This window comes from Gambusia affinis, linkage group LG24 (genome assembly GCF_019740435.1).
Source record: "Gambusia affinis linkage group LG24, SWU_Gaff_1.0, whole genome shotgun sequence".
In the NCBI taxonomy this organism is placed as follows: domain Eukaryota; kingdom Metazoa; phylum Chordata; class Actinopteri; order Cyprinodontiformes; family Poeciliidae; genus Gambusia; species Gambusia affinis.
The window spans coordinates 3,199,467-3,218,723 of record NC_057891.1 but is presented as its reverse complement, the minus strand read 5'-3'; the positions used below and the strand labels follow the sequence as shown (position 1 = coordinate 3,218,723).

At 36.7% G+C, this 19,257-nt stretch overlaps 2 protein-coding genes across 4 annotated transcripts; both read right to left on the bottom strand.

Annotated features, from left to right (window-relative positions):
- Positions 1-1,620: 1,620 nt before the first annotated feature.
- On the bottom strand, positions 1,621-14,591 carry LOC122827070 (gastrula zinc finger protein XlCGF57.1-like). 2 transcript variants are annotated; one of them, XM_044109643.1, is made up of 7 exons: positions 13,583-14,591; positions 11,988-12,143; positions 9,259-11,717; positions 9,045-9,105; positions 3,349-4,014; positions 3,095-3,269; positions 1,621-1,864 (listed from the first exon to the last, which is right to left on the bottom strand). In XM_044109643.1, exons 1-3 carry the CDS (start codon positions 13,623-13,625, stop codon positions 10,255-10,257), a joined length of 1,662 nt encoding a protein of 553 aa, XP_043965578.1. In that variant the 5' UTR covers positions 13,626-14,591; the 3' UTR covers positions 1,621-1,864; positions 3,095-3,269; positions 3,349-4,014; positions 9,045-9,105; positions 9,259-10,254. The 2 variants fall into 2 exon arrangements, with proteins under 2 accessions (XP_043965578.1, XP_043965580.1); XM_044109645.1 differs by having other exon boundaries at positions 11,994-12,143; positions 13,583-14,578.
- A 717-nt stretch (positions 14,592-15,308) lies between these two features.
- Positions 15,309-18,683, bottom strand: LOC122827077 (gastrula zinc finger protein XlCGF57.1-like). 2 transcript variants are annotated; one of them, XM_044109657.1, is made up of 3 exons: positions 18,439-18,683; positions 17,451-17,606; positions 15,309-16,809 (listed from the first exon to the last, which is right to left on the bottom strand). In XM_044109657.1, the coding sequence occupies exons 1-3, from the start codon at positions 18,479-18,481 to the stop codon at positions 15,509-15,511; spliced, it is 1,500 nt and encodes a 499-aa protein (XP_043965592.1). In that variant the 5' UTR covers positions 18,482-18,683; the 3' UTR covers positions 15,309-15,508. The 2 variants fall into 2 exon arrangements, with proteins under 2 accessions (XP_043965592.1, XP_043965593.1); XM_044109658.1 differs by having other exon boundaries at positions 16,749-16,809; positions 17,443-17,606.
- Positions 18,684-19,257: the final 574 nt, after the last annotated feature.

Sequence of the window (19,257 nt, the reverse complement as noted above, 5' to 3'; positions counted from 1 at the left end):
TTACTTTATTTATTAAATGTTTATTTTCTTATTTAAAAAAGAAACTGAATTAATTGTTTATTTGCATCTTTCATTTCTAATATTGTACAAAAAGGTTTAAATGAAAAATATTCCAAATGTGATTTGTATTTTTATCCGATTTATTTACTTAAACACTTTTAATGTCATTTTGTTGTGAAATTTTTTTTCACTAAAAAACAGAGAAATGGTTGAAATCTGTATTAGTTTCTTTGTTAAACTTGAGTTTGTGATCTTCAGTCGTAACGAGCTGCAGGCTGCAGAGCTCTGCTTTAATCAGTCTAACTAACCTTCATCACTGCCGAAGACTCCGGAAACTCTCCCGTTTGTAGAAACGTGACTCTGCTCGGCTCGTCGGGCTTTAACTGTTCCCTCTGAGGTCGAGGCCCAGAGAAAGTATTCCTGTGTAAAGATGAAGAAACGAAGCTTCAGTCTGCCGGTGGATTTACGGCCGAGCTGAACGAGAGTCGCCGAAGAGAATCTGTAAAGTGTTTGGTGTGAAGTGTGAAGACGAAGAGAAGTGAAGAAGTGAAGCTCTCCAAGCAGCCAGCAGTCCTCTGATCAAACCATCAACACTTTTCCTCGCCTCATTTCTTCCCTCGGCAGATTTTCCACAAAAACTTACTAAGTGTTGAAATGTGGTGATTTTTTAATGACAAATTTATGCAGAAAGCATTTTTCTTTGTATTGAGCAGTAGCTCAGAGGAATAAGAAGTGGACTGGGAGTCCACAGGTTGCGGGATCGAGTCCTGAACTCTACCAATTTTACTTTAATTTTTTCTTTATTTGAGTCAAAACACAGCAAGATCCCTGCTGGCCTCGAACCAACAACCTTTAGATAAGCAGCCTGTATTCCTACTCTCTCCGCCACTCGCTCATCTACACTAAAATACCTTTTTTTTAAAACTTGTCTTCTATTTTTGAGGATTTTGGTGAAAAAGAGGCGTTGACCGTGGCGACTGAAGGCGTGGCTTCAGAATCGTCTCTAATCCAGGAAAAAAGCTCAAAGTTCCGATCCAGAAGCCACAGGTCCGAGCTGAGCTGATGAATCAACATTTACTGCTCAACATGTTCAGAACAACAACGGAGGAGATCTGGAGCGATTTACTCCACATTTCACTTCATCTGCAGAAACACTTTTTATTCTTCACTTGGAAACTTTTGACTTTTTATTCGTCCTCACATGTTGGGAACTTTTAAGATCATTGAAACTAAAAGGAAAATATTTATTTTCCATCCAGTGTTCAGTTTGAACTCTGTAAAAACACAAAATGTTTTCCAGTATTTTAGTTTAGTTTCTGTTGCAAATGAAGGAGAAAAATTGAACTTTTATTTCTCTGCAAATTCATGAAATACAAAAATAAAAAAATGAATTTAACTTTTGAAATTTAGCCTCACCTGGTTGGAAATAGAGGAATAAATAAAATAAGGTTTAGTTAAAACACAACCTAACTACATTTTAAATTTTTATTTAAAAAAATATTTGAAAATATAAAAAACAAAATAAAACGTCTGGAAAGTCAGAAACGTTTAGAAGCAGTTGTCTTGATTCCTGGATTTCAGATGAAATTATTACTAATAAAATGAGAGGAATGCAGATAGTTTTTCATATTTAGTTTTTATTTGGATGTGAATAAATATCTGCTGGTGGCGCAGCGGCATAAATACACATGAAGAAGAACCAGAACAAACACGTTACATTCAGAAAGAAACTAAACGTCACATGATCCAAAGAGCTGCAGCTCGGACCGCGCCGCCGCCGCCGCTTTGTGCTTCCTCCATCACCATCGACCCGACTACCGGCCGGTTCTGACCCGACTTCTGGAATGATCCTCCTTTTTAAAATCTGGATTTGGGGGAAAAAAACAACAAAAACATGATTGTTCCAAACTTTCAGCACAAAAACAGAACCGGACTCTTCAAGTATGAGTCAGAAACAATCTGCATCGGAAAGCATCTCAGGAACGAACACACACACACACAAACAGACACACACACACACACACACACACACACACTCACACCTCAAACGTGGCATCAGCAGGGAGAATATTCAGGATTCAGCCAAATCTTGGACCAGAACTTCACCCAGCAGGTCTTACTGATTCTGGTGAAGGTCGTTACCGTCGGTAACCCTTCCTGCTACCTGAATATTCGTCCCTTCTGACCCCGGCTCGGTCAGAACCGGTCCATTCAGTCTGGCAGTGTCTCTTCTGATATGTACAAACGCCTTCATGTTCAAACGGAAGAGAGAAATAAGAGAGGAAATAAAGTTTTACAGGAAAACAGCGACAACAGTTTAACAGCTGAACATATTTACACGTCTTATATACAGAACACACCACCGTGTCAGAGTCACACCATCAACGCCTACTCCACTTCCTGTTTCCAGAATAATTGATTGATTCATGGTTGGACGCAGAGGAGGAAATAAAAACTGATTATTTTACTGGGAGATCAGATAACAAACATGATGAGGAGCTTTTATACTGAAGGAGCCTTCAGGAAGTCACAGCAGGCCATCCAGGTTCTTCTGAATAAATTGGTGTTTCATATAAACTCAGCAAACGTTTTGAATTTTACAGAAGTTGACTTGTAATTGAGTTTCCAATTCAGGAAGTGGCTAAAAAGCCTCCTATTGTTTCTACACCTTCAGCATCTTTAGTTTGTTAAAGTTAGAAAGATAAAATGCTGAAACTCTTAAAATGTGATCAAGATTATTCTACACCAATAACAGAATACTTTAAGTTTGTGATTACTGATAAATCCAGGTAAAACCCAGGAGTTGGTAAACAACCTCTCACTGCCTGATGATCATCTTTCTGCATGGAGTCAAGCCACTAGTTACCTCTCTGGTTTTACCTCTTCACTACAGCATGTAGTTATTGTTTCTAGTAATCTTTCTCCACTTCACCTCTTGTGATTTCTGTGCCTCCATGGTTTCAGGAACCTTGTTTATTGAAATAAATGATCACAGAAACACTTTTAAACCTGAAATTTCCAAATCTCAACTAAAGACGTGAATCTGGTCCAACAGAGACGACAGGAAGCTCTGATTGGAGGAGTTCAGTCTCACCTGGAGAACAGCTGCTCTGATTGGCTGTCAGACGTTCAGATCCTGTTCTGGGTCGTTCTCCACACTGGGGGCAGGAGGAGGGTCCAAATGGAACAGACTGGTCCCAGTAGCACCTGATGCATTTCCTGCAGAACCAGTGTCCACAGCTGGTAAAGACCGGATCCATCAGAACCTCCTGACACAAAGCACAGCAGATCTCTGATCAATACATCGACATGGCAGCACCAGGTCCAGTTCTGGTTCTGCTCACTGACCTCTTAGCCTCCTCCAGCCTGCACAGGTAGAGGTGGGCCACGTTCTGGAGCCACAATGATGCTGATCAGTGACATGAACTGGATTCTGAACCGAATCCTGAGACGGATTCAAACTGCAGCTTCAACATCAGATCCAGATGAAGCTTCTTCTTCACTAAAGAACATTTCAGTTTGAGTCTCTGAATGAAGGAACTGATTTCATAAAGACAAGAGAGTCCAACAAAGAAGACATGATGTCAGAGTCAGAGAAGAACCGGGTCAGAGATGGTGCTGCTGTTAATGTTATTTAAATACTTTTATGAATTGACAGTCATTTCAGTTTGAAATTAGTAAAATTTAATTTGCTGCTCTTGAATAAAAGTTTATTGTTTCAGAGAGAAAAACAACAGACTTAAAATGTATTATTTCAAATGATAGCTAACAGAGGAACTCGTTTCTATGGAGCTTACCTCTTCATAAATATTTTCCTACCTTCAGACCGGAAGCTCAACATCTTAGCGTCTAAACCAGAGTTGTAGAGCTTTGTTTCAGCTCTGTTGGAGCTGAAGCTCCAGTTTAGGAACCACAGCTCCTCTGAAGCTGCTCCTGGAGCCTGTTAGCATCGCTAGCTCCGCTCAGAGTCTCTGCGCGCTGTTTTCATCTCTGAGGAGCTGCTTGTAGTTCACACTGACAGATAAAACATTGATCGCATGTTAAAGTAGAAAGAAGATTTAAGAAATAAAACAGCAGAAACACGAAGAGAGCAACAAGGGCTTCATTAGCCGATCAGGAGCGGGATACTTTCTAACTGATAACTTAGCCTTCTGCCCCCTAGTGGACTCAGTATGTAAATACAACCAGAGTAAAGCTAGAGAACTGATATGTGAAAAGCACTTCCTTTGGATTCTTTCAAAGTAAAACACAAGGAACTAAATTCCCCCGTAAGTACATTTTAGCTTGTTAGTTTATTATATTATCAGAAAGCATAAGTGTGTCATTTTCTTAGCATGCAATATAAATTATATAATTGAGCTCTGAAGCCAAATTATCGTAATTATTCTGTTTTAAAGATAAAAATAAATATTTCATAAATATTCTCCTGACTAAAGAAAGAACTCAGCATCTTTGCGAACAAACCAGTTATTTATTTAAAAAGGAATGTATATAAATAACACATCTATATATTAAATCAGCTGTCAGTCCATTAGACAGACCATAATAATATAAATATTTAGAATGAGAAAGATATAAACGTGATCAACTTAACAGAATTCAGAAACCAGCCGCAGCTCCACAAACTCACCTCTATATTCAGAGCGGGGAATTTCCGCCCTCCTGTGGCCATAGTGGGAACTACAGCCATGATATTGCTGTTTTACTTTTATTTAATATCCACTTAATGTGGAGTTTAGAGAAAAACTAACAGTCTTCCAGAGTCATATTGAGAGTTTACTGACTCATATATTATCCTGATATTTTTTAATTCACTGTTTGGAGTTAAATATGCAATAAAAATTGTTTTAAATGATAAAATGGAGCTGCTGTGTTAAACTCTTACGGGATGTGTTTTTCTGATCAGATTGAATAAAATCCTGCTGTGATTTTTATTTAATGCAGTAATATAAACTGACTTGATTTGAATTTAGAAAATTTTAAATTAAAATAAAGATAAACATCCGGTCGAACAATTTACACGAAGAACGTCTGTAGTTATGATAATTCACCACCAGAGGGCAGTAAGAACTCAATCAACCATCATAAAACTGATAAACTTTAAACTTTTCACTAAATAGTTTCTAATGAAACCAGCTATAATAACTTAATCCTGTGAATAATGATCTATAAAATTCATACTTGTTTATTATTAGAGATGAAGAATATTTATTAAAATAATTTAGACACAACGTGAACAACAACTACATAGAAAGTAACAATTTCTATTACTCTAGATGAAAATGTAGCTGAAAAAAAATTACATTTTATTCTGTAAAATTTTCATAAATATTAACTGTGGGTAATTTTGAGAATCAAAGTATCAAAAAGCTACAAATATTAAGAAAAACATATTTATTAGTGATAAACTTCAACCAGCTGAGATCAGAGCATCAAGCTGGATAAAACCACCTAAAGGACAATTAATAAAATTAAAAAGTCAATAAAGCTTTTTTAAAAATATATCTGAGCACTGTAGTAAACAGATTATTTAACTTTTATATTGACTATTTGGAAGAGACTCGCTCTCTACCGCCCTCTCGTGGTCACACACTGTAACTACACACTAAAATCCTTTATGCTAGTTTAATATTAAATCTATGAGCGATTATTAATTTCCTTTGCCCTTTATACTAGTTTAATAATAAATTAATGAGTGATTATTAGTGAACTGAAGGACAGTCGCTGCTGTTCAGCATCAGAGTTTAAATCTGCAGCTGTTGAATCAGTTTGTGTGTAAAACAAGCTGCTGCTGGAGCCTGTTAGCATCGCTAGCATCGCTAGCTCCGCTCAGAGTCTCTGCGCGCTGTTTTCATCTCTGTGCAGCTGCTTGTAGTTCACACTGACAGATAAAACATTGATCGCATGTTAAAGTAGAAAGAAGATTTAAGAAATAAAACAGCAGAAACACGAAGAGAGCAACAAGGGCTTCATTAGCCGATCAGGAGCGGGATACTTTCTAACTGATAACTTAGCCTTCTGCCCCCTAGTGGACTCAGTATGTAAATACAACCAGAGTAAAGCTAGAGAACTGATATGTGAAAAGCACTTCCTTTGGATTCTTTCAAAGTAAAACACAAGGAACTAAATTCCCCCGTAAGTACATTTTAGCTTGTTAGTTTATTATATTATCAGAAAGCATAAGTGTGTCATTTTCTTAGCATGCGATATAAATTATATAATTGAGCTCTGAAGCCAAATTATCGTAATTATTCTGTTTTAAAGATAAAAATAAATATTTCATAAATATTCTCCTGACTAAAGAAAAAACTCAGCATCTTTGCGAACAAACCAGTTATTTATTTAAAAAGGAATGTATATAAATAACACATCTATATATTAAATCAGCTGTCAGTCCATTAGACAGACCATAATAATATAAATATTTAGAATGAGAAAGATATAAACGTGATCAACTTAACAGAAGTCAGAAACCAGCTGCAGCTCCACAAACTCATCTCTATATTCAGATGGGGGAATTTCCTCCCTCCTGTGGCCATAGTGGGAACTACAGCCAAGATATTGCTGTATTACTTTCATTTAATATCCCCTTAAAGTGGAGTTTAGAGAAAAACTAACAGTCTTCCAGAGTCATATTGAGAGTTTACTGACTCATATATTATCCTGATATTTTTTAATTCACTGTTTGGAGTTAAATATGCAATAAAAATTGTTTTAAATGATAAAATGGAGCTGCTGTGTTAAACTCTTACGGGATGTTTTTTTCTGATCAGATTGAATAAAATCCTGCTGTGATTTTTATTTAATGCAGTAATATAAACTGACTTGATTTGAATTTATAATAGTGAAAATTAAAACAAAGATAAACATCCGGTCGAACAATGTACACGAAGAATGTCTGTAGTTATGATAGTTCACCACCAGAGGGCAGTAAGAACTCAATCAACAATCATAAAACTGATAACCTTTAAACTTTTCACAAAATAGTTTATAATGACAACATCTATTCTAACTTAATCATGTCAATAATAATCTATATAGTTCATACTTATATGTTATTAGAGACGGAGAATAATTATTAAAATAACTTGGACACAAAGTGAACAACAATTACTTAGAAAGTAATATTTTCTATTACTCTATATGGAAATTTAGCTGAAAAAACATTACATATTATTATGTAAGACTCCCAGAAATATTAACTGTGGGTAATTTTGAGAATCAAAGTATCAAAAAGCTACAAATATTAAGAAAAACATATTTATTAGTGATAAACTTCAACCAGCTGAAATCAGAGCATCAAGCTGGATAAAACCACCTAAAGGACAATTAATAAAATTAAAAAGTCAATAAAGCTTTTAAAAAATATATCTGAGCACTGTAGTAAACAGATTATTTAACTTTAATTTTTATTATTTGGAAGAGACTCGCTCTCTACCGCCCTCTCGTGGTCACACACTGTAACTACACACTAAAATCCTTTATGCTAGTTTAATATTAAATCTATGAGCGATTACTAATTTCCTTTGCCCTTTATACTAGTTTAATAATAAATTAATGACTGATTATTAGTGAACTGAAGGACAGTCGCTGCTGTTCAGCATCAGAGTTTAAATATGCAGCTGTTGAATCAGTTTGTGTGTAAAACAAGCTGCTGCTGGAGCCTGTTAGCATCGCTAGCATCGCTAGCTCCGCTCAGAGTCTCTGCGGGCTGTTTTCATCTCTGTGCAGCTGCTTGTAGTTCACACTGACAGATAAAACATTGACTTCATGTTAAAGTAGAAAGAAGATTTAAGAAATAAAACAGCAGAAACACGAAGAGAGCAACAAGGGCTTCATTAGCCGATCAGGAGCGGGATACTTTCTAACTGATAACTTAGCCTTCTGCCCCCTAGTGGACTCAGTATGTAAATACAACCAGAGTAAAGCTAGAGAACTGATATGTGAAAAGCACTTCCTTTGGATTCTTTCAAAGTAAAACACAAGGAACTAAATTCCCCCGTAAGTACATTTTAGCTTGTTAGTTTATTATATTATCAGAAAGCATAAGTGTGTCATTTTCTTAGCATGCAATATAAATTATATAATTGAGCTCTGAAGCCAAATTATCGTAATTATTCTGTTTTAAAGATAAAAATAAATATTTCATAAATATTCTCCTGACTAAAGAAAGAACTCAGCATCTTTGCGAACAAACCAGTTATTTATTTAAAAAGGAATGTATATAAATAACACATCTATATATTAAATCACATGTCAGTCCACTAGACAGACCATAATAATATAAATATTTAGAATGAGAAAGATATAAACGTGATCAACTTAACAGAAGTCAGAAACCAGCTGCAGCTCCACAAACTCACCTCTATATTCAGAGCGGGGAATTTCCGCCCTCCTGTGGCCATAGTGGGAACTACAGCCATGATAATGCTGTATTACTTTCATTTAATATCCACTTAATGTGGAGTTTAGAGAAAAGCTATCAGTCTTCCTGAGTCATATTGACAGTTTACTGACTCATATATTATCCTGATATTTTTTAATTCACTGTTTGGAGTTAAATATATAATAAAAATTGTTTTAAATTATAAAATGTAGCTGCTGTGTTAAACTCTTACAGGATGTTTTTTCTGATCGGATTGAATAAAATCCTGCTCTGACTCTTATTTAACGACAGTAATGTAAGATGACTTGATTTGACTTTATAATAGTGAAAATTAAAACAAAGATAAACATCCGGTTGAACAACCTACATGACGTACAATGTACAGTCCTACTGTTTTACATCAAAGTTTACAGCTACTGTAGTGTTGAGTAGCTAAACCAAGTAACTTCACCAGTTTTTCTACTGTGCAGAAAAAGTTTCTCTTTGACCGCAATCACTGATTTCATACTAATTATCCAAAGGGAAACTGTTAGCCAAAGTTACAACTGATTCTACTTTCACTGGAAGCTGCAGCGACTATGAAGTCCATCCAGACTGACTGGATTGTCAATCTACTCTGAGGAGACACGCGGTGGATTTCAGGTGAAGTACCGCTCACCTGAAACAGCGCCCTCTGCTGGTGTTGATTCTCTTCTGTTCGCTGTTGATCCAGCAGAGACCTAGAAAGAGTTTAAAACGTCATTACAGATAATCATAATAGCAGCAGATGAAACGCAGCGATACTGTCAAGAGTTAATTACTAAATCTATAAAAGCTCTTTAATGTTATCCTGCCTCTTAAGAACCTGGAGCTGCTTTTAGCCTCTATTTTACCGAGAACTTTGAACCGAGGGTCCAGAAATGTGATGATTGTCGTGTTACTTCATGTTTCTGTTAAGGAGTCCCTTTTTCTTTAACATCTTGAATTCTAGCGTGTGTAAATGAAATGTTTGTTGTGGATGTTTCCTCTGCAGCAGCCATCTTGGATTCTGCTAAAGACGAGCCCGCCCCAAACACAGCGCCTTTGTAGCAGGAGCTGCAGTTTGATTGGCCAGGAGACAGAGAGAAGGTTGAACTAGTTTATAGACGGACAGCTGAATGGAACAGCTGCCATTTTTGTCCAAGTGACTCAATAAATAAACTTTGTTGTCAGAAGAGCCAATGTTTGACTGAATTCTTCTGTCCACACCTTTCACCTTCTTTAATTCACATATTTTATTCACATCCTTTAATCAATTATCAGTTTCTTGTCTGATCATTCAGACACAGAGTTCTGTTATTCCAACAGGTATTTTTTGTTTTCTGTGGGGTTTATTCTCCACCTGCCAAAAAACCACGACACAAAACCAGAGACTGATGCCGTTTTCTCCTCCAGGTCAAAACCTCCATGCAACCTGCTGGGTTTCATTAGATAGAAACAGTAATTATACTAAATCTGATTTTCAAATGATTATTTATTGATGTTTTCATTCAACAAACAGTGGAGAAAATTGTCAAAATAACAACCCCACAATACAGAGAGGTTTTCTGGGAGATGGAGATATTTTAAACATCATTAAAGAAACAATTTAAATTTCCTATACTAACATTTATTAGTAGAAATGATAATACTATAAATCTCCTGCCCTGATTCTGGTGTATATCTTTAAATTTGAGGAAAATCTTTTTCCACACACATCACAACTAAAAGTACATTGTAGCATTTCTGCTTAAAAGCTACTTTCAGTGACTTCAAGTCTTTGGGTTCCTCCTGTGTGGATTCCACAGCCGTCACAACCTCCAGGTTTTCACCGTTGTTTGTTCTCAGGAGATTGTTGTTCAAAGATGACTTTAAGGTAGATCTTTTCCCACAAACAAATATGGTTGGTCTTCCATGTGGATCTTCATGTGTCTCTTTAAACTGGACTTCAAGGCCAGTCTTTTTCCACAAATATCACAACTAAAAGGTCGTTCACCTTTGTGGCTTTTCATGTGTCTCTGTAAACTAGACTTTACGTTAAATCTTTTTCCACATTCGTCACAAGCAAAGGCTTTTTCATCCTTGTGGATTCTCATGTGTGCCTTTAAGTTAGACTTTATGCTAAATTTTAAACCACATTCATCACAACCAAAGGGTTTCTGTCCAGTGTGAACACTCATGTGTACCTTTAAATTTGACTTTAAGTTAAACCTTTTTCCACAAACATCACATCCAAACGGTTTCTCTCCTCTGTGGATCCTCATGTGTCTCTTTAAACATAGCTGTAAGGAAAATCTTTTTCCACAATCATCACAACTATAGGGTTTTTCTTGTGTGTGAATTCTCATATGTGTTTTCAAATGTGACTTTATGCTAAATCTTTTCCCACAGACATCACAACCAAATGGTTTTTCTCCTGTGTGAATTCTCATGTGTCTTTTTAAAGCTGACCTTTGGGAAAATCTTGTTTCACAATCATCACAACGAAACGGTTTTTCTCCTGTGTGAACTCTCATGTGTGTCTTTAAATGTGAGTTTAAGGTAAATCTTTTCCCACAAACATCACAACCAAAGGGTTTTTCTCCTGTGTGGCCTCTCATGTGTCTGTTTAATGATGCACTTAGGGAAAATCTTTTTCCACAATCTTCACAGCAAAATGGTTTCTCTCCTGTGTGAACTCGTGTGTGTTTCTTTAAATCTGAACTTGAATTAAAAGTTTTCCCACAGAAATCACAGGATAATAATTTCTCTCCTGTGTGGATTTTTGTGTGATTGTACAAAGAAGACTTTAAGGAAAATCTTTTCCCACAAGAATCACAACCAAAAGGTTTTTCATCAACTTCTACTTTTGTGCTTTTGCTTTGGTGTGATTTTTGATGAACGTCTTCAGTCTCAGAGTCTGACAATGTTTTACACTGAGATTCATGATAGTTCCAATCATCATCATCATTGTCCTCTTCCTCATCTTCATCCTCATCTTCATCCTCTTCATCCTCTGAATGGCTCAAAGTTCCTCCAGGAGTATTTCCATCTGGGTTCCTGCTGGACTCTGCTGCTCCACAGATCTCCACCTCAATTTCTGCTTTTATCTGGTCGCCTGATGGAAAATCTCCGTTTTCTGTCTGTTGCTGATGAAGCTGAGACATCACTGGTTTCTCTTCATCTTCCTCACTATTTACATAAACAATATTTAACGGGAGCCTGGAATAATCAGGCTCCTCCTTCACTCTGAACAGCTCCTCTTCCTGACGGCAGCAGATTGGATTATTTTCATCCTTTACGTTGAAAGGATCCACGTCAGAACTCTGTTCTTCTGGAGGCTCTTCTTTAACATCTGCAGGTGACAACAAACATCACAGGCATTAAGAACAACTTTATTCTGACAAAGTTACAGAGATGCAAAGTATGAATATTTAATAGCTGTTAACAGTTCAGTAGTTGATCTGTGTAACATAATAAGATAAATAGAAACAATGGAATAAAACAAATCATTTGAAGTTCAGACAGAAGAGACCAGACACACCACACCATTAGCTTCAGAAAAACACACACACACACACACGCACACACACACACACACACACACACACACGCACACACGCACTCTTACTGCTGATGGAAGCTGCAGCAGATGGAAACCTGCTGTCCGTCTCCTCCTTCACACTGAGCTGCTCTCCTTCCTGACTCACACAGAGTTCTTCCTCTTCCTCCTTTATCAGGAGACGCAGCGCCTCCTGCTGGTCGACATCAGTACTCTGGTCTGCAAGAAAAAACACAGATATTATAAACAACTTTGACTTCATAGTTCTCCGGTGGTAAAGACTCAAATTAAAGAGAAAAAAATAATTGGCTTTCCTTTTCAGTGAACCAGATGGTTTGCCAAGTAGAATATTTGAATATTGGACTTCTTTAGCAACATTAGCTGTGTCACCATTAACATTAACATTTTCTTTCTGCACATTTTGACGCATCACATTAGAAAACATTGAGGAAAAACTGCAAAATGTGTAATAAACTAATGTAAAAGTTTTCACATTAGTCTGAGGTGGTTTTCTGAAAACAGTTACTCTGTGATAAAGAGGAAACAGAAAATAGCAAATGTGGACATAGCAAATGTTCCCACCTGCTGCCTTACCAGAGGCACAAAATACTCTGTAACTTTTTTTATCTGTGGGATATGATGTAATAAGAGCAGTGAACATTGTGGATGTTTTAATGTAGAGTTTATAGCAGTTTAAAGCTCATTCCAGGTGTTTCAAATCCCAAATGATGCAACATTTAACCCCATGAAGGAAACCTGGGCCTTACTGAGATTGTAGAGATGTTTGCTTCTCCTCCCAGCAGGGGGCGCCAATGCAATTCAAACATGACAAGTGTTTTCAGAGTGCAGACTAATAATGTGGCTGTTTTTAATTAGTCCTGTCAAGATTCATTAGTTTATAAATGATTTAATTTTGGGTTCTTTTTAATTTCTTCCCATAAACAACCATAAATTCACATCAGGAAGCTCAACTGAAGGTCCAGTAAACAGTAGATATCCTCAATGGAAATACTTCAATGTGTCCTGACAGATACTGATGACCTAATATAAACATTGCTTTGATCATTTTCAGGTAGTCTGATTGGGGAAAAGTATTTATTTTGCATAAACTGATGTTGTTTATATAGTGTATTTTACTTTTCAAAATACCAGACTTTGCCAATAACTTTATATTTTTGTCTGATGACATTTGAAATATTTTTTTTCAATTTTGTATTGAGCAAAAACATTTAAAGTATTGTTGCTTTTACTTCAGTACAATGTTTGGATACTTTAGCCAATAAGTTAAGATGTTATTCTTACTAGTCAAACTATGGATACAGATAAATTAAATTACTTTTCCAGATAATAAATATGTAATTCTGTCTAGTCAAAAAGCAGTTTTGATATCAAGAATGCAATCTCGGAATTTTAGACAAACCCGATTTTATGCTAAAACGGCCTGCCATAATACATCTCTTCTACCGTAATACACAAATTATTAGCGCATCGGAATGTAAATACGACGTCGCAGCATGTATCCTAGCCTCGGTTCGATGAAGCTACTGTCGTTTTAAACCTCTACATCAGTGAGCAGAAACTCCTGGTGATGTTCCTACTTCCATCAGCTGGATGAAAACGATCCTAAACCGGAACTATGAAGAAGGAAATGCACCGACCTGATGTGTGCAGCAGGACTCTGGTCTGGAAAACGTCCTCCATCTTGTGGCGTCTCTTCCTCCGCTGCTGGAGCTCCGGCTTCCCTCCAGCTGAACCTCAAGCCACAAACTTCCTTCTAGAGTTCATTATCATCTTCATTGTCATCATCATCATCATCATCATCATCTGCTGCTGCTGCTGTTGCTCTCTTCCAGCGCCAGCAAAGCTCCCGCTGCTGACGAAACGACAACAATGGAGGAAGAATCCTGAATGGAGGACGAGGGGGCGGGGCCAGTGGAACCGGAAGTCCGGAACAAAAATTATAGTTCCGTTTCTTCTCTTGTTTACAAATATTCCGTTCCAAAATTTATATTTAGTGAAACATTTAAACTAGGCACATGTAGCTTTTTACTAGTTAAATTGTCACATGAGAAGTAAAAAAAAAAAAGATTTTTTGGATAATCAAAATTTTTGCGGTTAAAAATTACTGAAGTTACACATTGCCTGTTGAAATACATATAAGAAGTCAGGGGTGAGGCGTTGCAGTGCTGTGCCTCACCTCTGGGGGCGCTGTATCACAGCCAGTAGGCGCATACTTATTGACCTTTACTTTATATCGCCAATATACTTATTTAATTGCACGTTCTACATTTATTGATATTCCACAGTCTACTATATTTAATATATTAGTTTCAATACTAATATATTGGATTAATTTTAGTGACATTTAATCTTTCTGATCAGTCATAAATGTGTATTGAAAATGCCCAGAGTGAAACAGAAAGTCCCATACTGGACTGATAGGGGGCAGTGATGAGCACCACAGACACAACAGCTGTTCTTTTTCTACTCTTTGAAAAGACTGAAAACAATAAAAATAAAATAAAATAGAGAAAATACTGTTGGAAAAGAACCATTGAAGGCTTCTCACATCATATTGTTGAATAACATGGGACGATTAAAGCATAATTAAATGTCTTAATGAGTTAAAGTCAAAACTGAAAGAAAACTTCTATATTGGATGAAAACGTTCAAATAAAATAACATTAATTTCTGATTAATGACTAAATTCAATAAAAATAAGCAGAACTGTCACTCACTCCAAAATCCTCAGGAAATCTAATCAAACTGAACAGAAATCAAATCCTCATAATCACCATTAGTTTTATTTAAAAAGCAATTTCCATCCAAACAATATTTATAGATATTTTCATTCAATAAACACTGGAGAAAATAGTAAAACCAACAATACAGACAGTTTTGGAGAGTTTTAAACATTAATTGGGATTTACTATGACAACAATAAATTGTAATTCTGATACTAAGAAATGGGGCTGCACAGTGGCGCAGTTGGTAGAGCTGTTGCCTTGCAGCAAGTAGGTCCTGGGTTCGATTCCCGGCCCGGGATCTTTCTGCATGGAGTCTGCATGTTCTCCCTGTGCATGGTGGGTTCTCTCCGGGTTCTCCGGCTTCCTCCCACAGTCCAAAAACATGACTGTCAGGTTAATTGGGCTCTCTAAATTCTCCCTAGGTGTGAGTGTGTGAATGGTTGTTTGTCTTGCATGTCTTTGTGTTGCCCTGCGACAGACTGGCGACCTGTCCAGGGTGAACCCCGCCTCTCGTCCGGGATGCAGCTGGAGAGGAACCAGCAACCCTCCCGACCCCATTAGGGAAGAAGGGTGTAAGAAAATGGATGGATACTAAGAAATTTATCACATAAATGATAGAATAAATCCCCAACTCCAATGTTCACATATATCTTTAAATTTGAGGAAAATCTTTTTCCACACACATCACAACTAAAAGTACATTGTAGCATTTTTGCTTAAAAGCTACTTTCAGTGACTTCAAGTCTTTGGGTTCCTCCTGTGTAGATTCCACAGCCGTCACAACCTCCAGGTTTTCACCGTTGTTCGTTCTCAGGAGATTGTTGTTCAAAGATGACTTTAAGGTAGATCTTTTCCCACAAACAAATACGGTTGGTCTTCCATGTGGATCTTCATGTGTCTCTTTAAACTGGACTTCAAGGCCAGTCTTTTTCCACAAATATCACAACTAAAAGGTCGTTCACCTTTGTGGCTTTTCATATGTCTCTTTAAACTAGACTTTACGTTAAATCTTTTTCCACATTCGTCACAAGCGAAGGCTTTTTCATCCTTGTGGATTCTCATGTGTTCCTTTAAATTTGAATTGGTGCTAAATTTTAAACCACATTCATCACAACCAAATGGTTTCTGTCCCGTGTGAACTCTAGTGTGTACGTTTAAATTAGACTTCAAGTTAAATCTTTTTCCACAGACATCACAACCAAACGGTTTCTCTCCTGTGTGAATCCTCATATGTCTCTTTAAACATAGCTGTAAGGAAAATGTTTCTCCACAATCATTACAACCAAAGAGTTTTTCTTGTGTGTGAATTCTCATGTGTTTTTCCAAATATGAGCTTAAGGTAAATCTTTTCCCACAGACATCACAAGCAAATGTTTTTTCTCCTGTGTGAATTCTCATGTGTCTGTTTAATGATGCACTTAGGGAAAATCTTTTACCACAATCCTCACAACTAAATGGTTTCTCTCCTGTGTGAACTCTCATGTGTTTCTTTAAGTCTGAACTTGAGTTAAAGCTTTTCCCACAGAAATCACAGGATTTCTCTCCCGTGTGGATTTTTACGTGATTGTTTAAAGAAGACTTGAAGGAAAATCTTTTCCCACAAAAATCACAACCAAAAGGTTCGTCACCAACAGGAACGTTTTCATCTATGTCTAAATGTGATTTTTGATGAATGTCTTCAGTCTCAGAGTCTGACAATGTTTTACACTGAGATTCATGATGCTTCCAATCATCATCATCATCATTGTCCTCTTCCTCATCTTCATCCTCATCTTCATCCTCTTCAGTCTCTGAATGGCTCAAAGTTCCTCCAGGAGTATTTCCATCTGGGTTCCTGCTGGACTCTGCTGCTCCACAGATCTCCACCTCAATTTCTGCTTTTATCTGGTCGCCTGAGCTGCTGGTTGGAAAATCTCCGTTTTCTGTCTGCTGCTGATGAAGCTGAGACATCACTGGTTTCTCTTCATCTTCCTCACTATTTACATAAACAATATTTAACGGGAGCCTGGAATAATCAGGCTCCTCCTTCACTCCGAACAGTTCCTCTTCCTGATGGCAGCAGATTGGATTATTTTCCTCTTTTACGTTGAAAGGATCCACGTCAGGATTCTGTTCTTCTGGCGGCTCTTCTTTAACATCTGCAGGTGACAACAAACATCACAGGCATTAAGAACAACTTTGAGAAAAGTTTGTTTTTTATTGAATGAGGGAGATAGAAATACATTTGGATTTCATTTCTGCAGTCAACACATTAATATAAGAAAACATATTAAACATGTCTGCATGATGGGAGAAGAAAGGTGGAGCTCCTCCAACATCTGCACTTTCATTCATTTCCTTCTTGATCAAACTAAGTTACACTCATTGATTTAGATTATAACAAGAATATTAAGAGAAATTTAATTATTTTCATTTGGTTTTCTCGGTGTATTTTCATATTAAATAATCTTCATGAAGCCCAAGCTGAAAATCAAGCAAACATTTCTGACTCAAATTTCTGGTGAGGCTACAGATCTAAACTCTGGTGGAAAATAAGTCTTTTTAACAGTTAATTTGATAAAAATAAACATTTCAGATGTTATTGTGTGACTTATGAGAAACAAACTTACTATATCAGTTTGGGTTGGGGTTCATTCATGAATTTAAATCTCTTCTCTTCATTTATTCTCAGTGAAATAACCATTTTAAACCAAACTAACATTCAACCATGTCTAAGAGACATTAAGAATGTGTGCACGCACACACACACACACACACACACACACACACACAGCCTTACTGCTGACGGAAGCTGCAGTCGATGGAAACCTGCCGTCCGTCTCCTCCTTCACTCTGAGCTGCTCTCCTTCCCGACTCACACAGAGTTCTTCCTCTTCCTCCTTTATCTGGAGACACAGCGCCTCCTGCTGGTCGACATCAGCCTCTTTTTTAACATCTGCAGGAAAAAGATGTTACAAAGCTTTATGAACAACTTCATGTTACACAAACATGACAGGATGAGCGTTTTCAGAGTCCACTAATTTATAAATTATTTATTTTTCAGGTTATTTTTTATGTCTCCAGGTAATAAAAGTAATATTTTAATTTCAGGAGACATATGAGCTCAACTAAAGACATTCTCACTGGAAATACTTTAATCTGTCCAAACATGACCAGATTACCTAACATCAGCATTGTTTTGATCATTCTTATGTAATCTGATTTGAAGTAGTTTTATTTTGCTTCTATATTTTTATTTTACTCTTTCAAATATCAGAATTTGCTTAACTTTATATTTTTGTCTTATCGAACGCTTTAAAATATTTATTATTATTATTATTGTTATTATTAATGTAATTTACTTTCGCTTGAGTAAAACACTTGAAATGAAACTTAACTTTATAAACTTTATCCAAAGAAAATATATTTAGTTATTATTCTAATTAGTCAAAATATGAAAGCAGATATATTAAATTATCATTCCAGATAGTCAATGTGTACATTTGTCTAATCAGAATGCATTTTTAAATATTTAATCTCTGTAATTACTGATAATCAGAGGAAAGCGATTTTATGTTAAAATGGCTCCTCTACCGTAATACACCAACTATTAGCGCATCGGAATGTACATACGACGTCGCAGCATGTATCCTAGCCTCGGTTCGATGAAGCTACTGTCTTTTTAAACCTCTACATCAGTGAGCAGAAACTCCTGGTGATGTTCCTACTTCCATCAGCTGGATGAAAACGATCCTAAACCGGAACTATGAAGAAGGAAATACACCGACCTGATGTGTGCAGCAGGACTCTGGTTTGGAAAATGTCCTCCATCTTGTGGCTTCTCTTCCTCCGCTGCTGGAGCTCCGGCTTCCCTCCAGCTGAACCTCAAGCCACAAACTTCCTTCTAGAGTTCATCATCATCTTCGTTATCATCATCATCTGCTGCTGCTCTCTTCCAGCTCCAGCGAAGCTGCCGCTGCTGACGAAACGACAACAATGGAGGAAGAATCCTAAAGGGAGGGCGAGGGGGCGGGGCCAGTGGACCGGAAGTCCGGAACAAAAATTATAGTTCCGTTTCTTCTCTCGTTTACAAACATTTGGTTCAAATATTTAGTGAAACTTTTGAACACTAGGACACATTTGTAGTTTTAACTTTTTGTTCCAGGAAGTTTGGACTTTATTTACATGAAAGTAAAAAACTTTGGAGAATAAATAAATAAATTTAATGTCATTTGCGCAACATAATATATTTAAGGATTAATTCTCCTTCTTGTAACTTCTGAATACATTTATGGACATAAAATAGATAAGAAAAACTTTGAACCTCGACTTTTTTGCCAGAGTTGCACTAACATACCAATGACCAATAGATCTTTAACACCAAGGATTTCCTGTAGATCATTTAACTTATCAATGTTCACTCTGAGAAGAGTTGATAAAAAAATTTTCACTTTTTAAAATTCTGTAAGGAATTGAACCCACAACCTTCTTAGCTGACATTTGTTGACATAGCAACTCTTGAACTGGTTCTCATAGCAGATTAATCTGTTTATATTCAATATTAACTATAAAATTAAAGTTCTGAGCTCACTCACTTCTTCTATATC

Excerpts from the sequence above, each read along its gene's own strand:
- LOC122827070 (XM_044109643.1), bottom strand. The coding sequence starts at position 13,625 with ATGGAGGACGTTTTCCAGACCAGAGTCCTGCTGCACACATCAG. Across the intron at positions 12,144-13,582 it reads AGTCCTGCTGCACACATCAG|ACCAGAGTACTGATGTCGAC; the intron begins GTCGGTGCATTT and ends TTTTTCTTGCAG. Across the intron at positions 11,718-11,987 it reads AGCTTCCATCAGCAGTAAGA|ATGTTAAAGAAGAGCCTCCA; the intron begins GTGCGTGTGTGC and ends TGTCACCTGCAG.
- LOC122827077 (XM_044109657.1), bottom strand. The coding sequence starts at position 18,481 with ATGGAGGACATTTTCCAAACCAGAGTCCTGCTGCACACATCAG. Across the intron at positions 17,607-18,438 it reads AGTCCTGCTGCACACATCAG|ATGTTAAAAAAGAGGCTGAT; the intron begins GTCGGTGTATTT and ends TTTTTCCTGCAG. Across the intron at positions 16,810-17,450 it reads GACTGCAGCTTCCGTCAGCA|ATGTTAAAGAAGAGCCGCCA; the intron begins GTAAGGCTGTGT and ends TGTCACCTGCAG.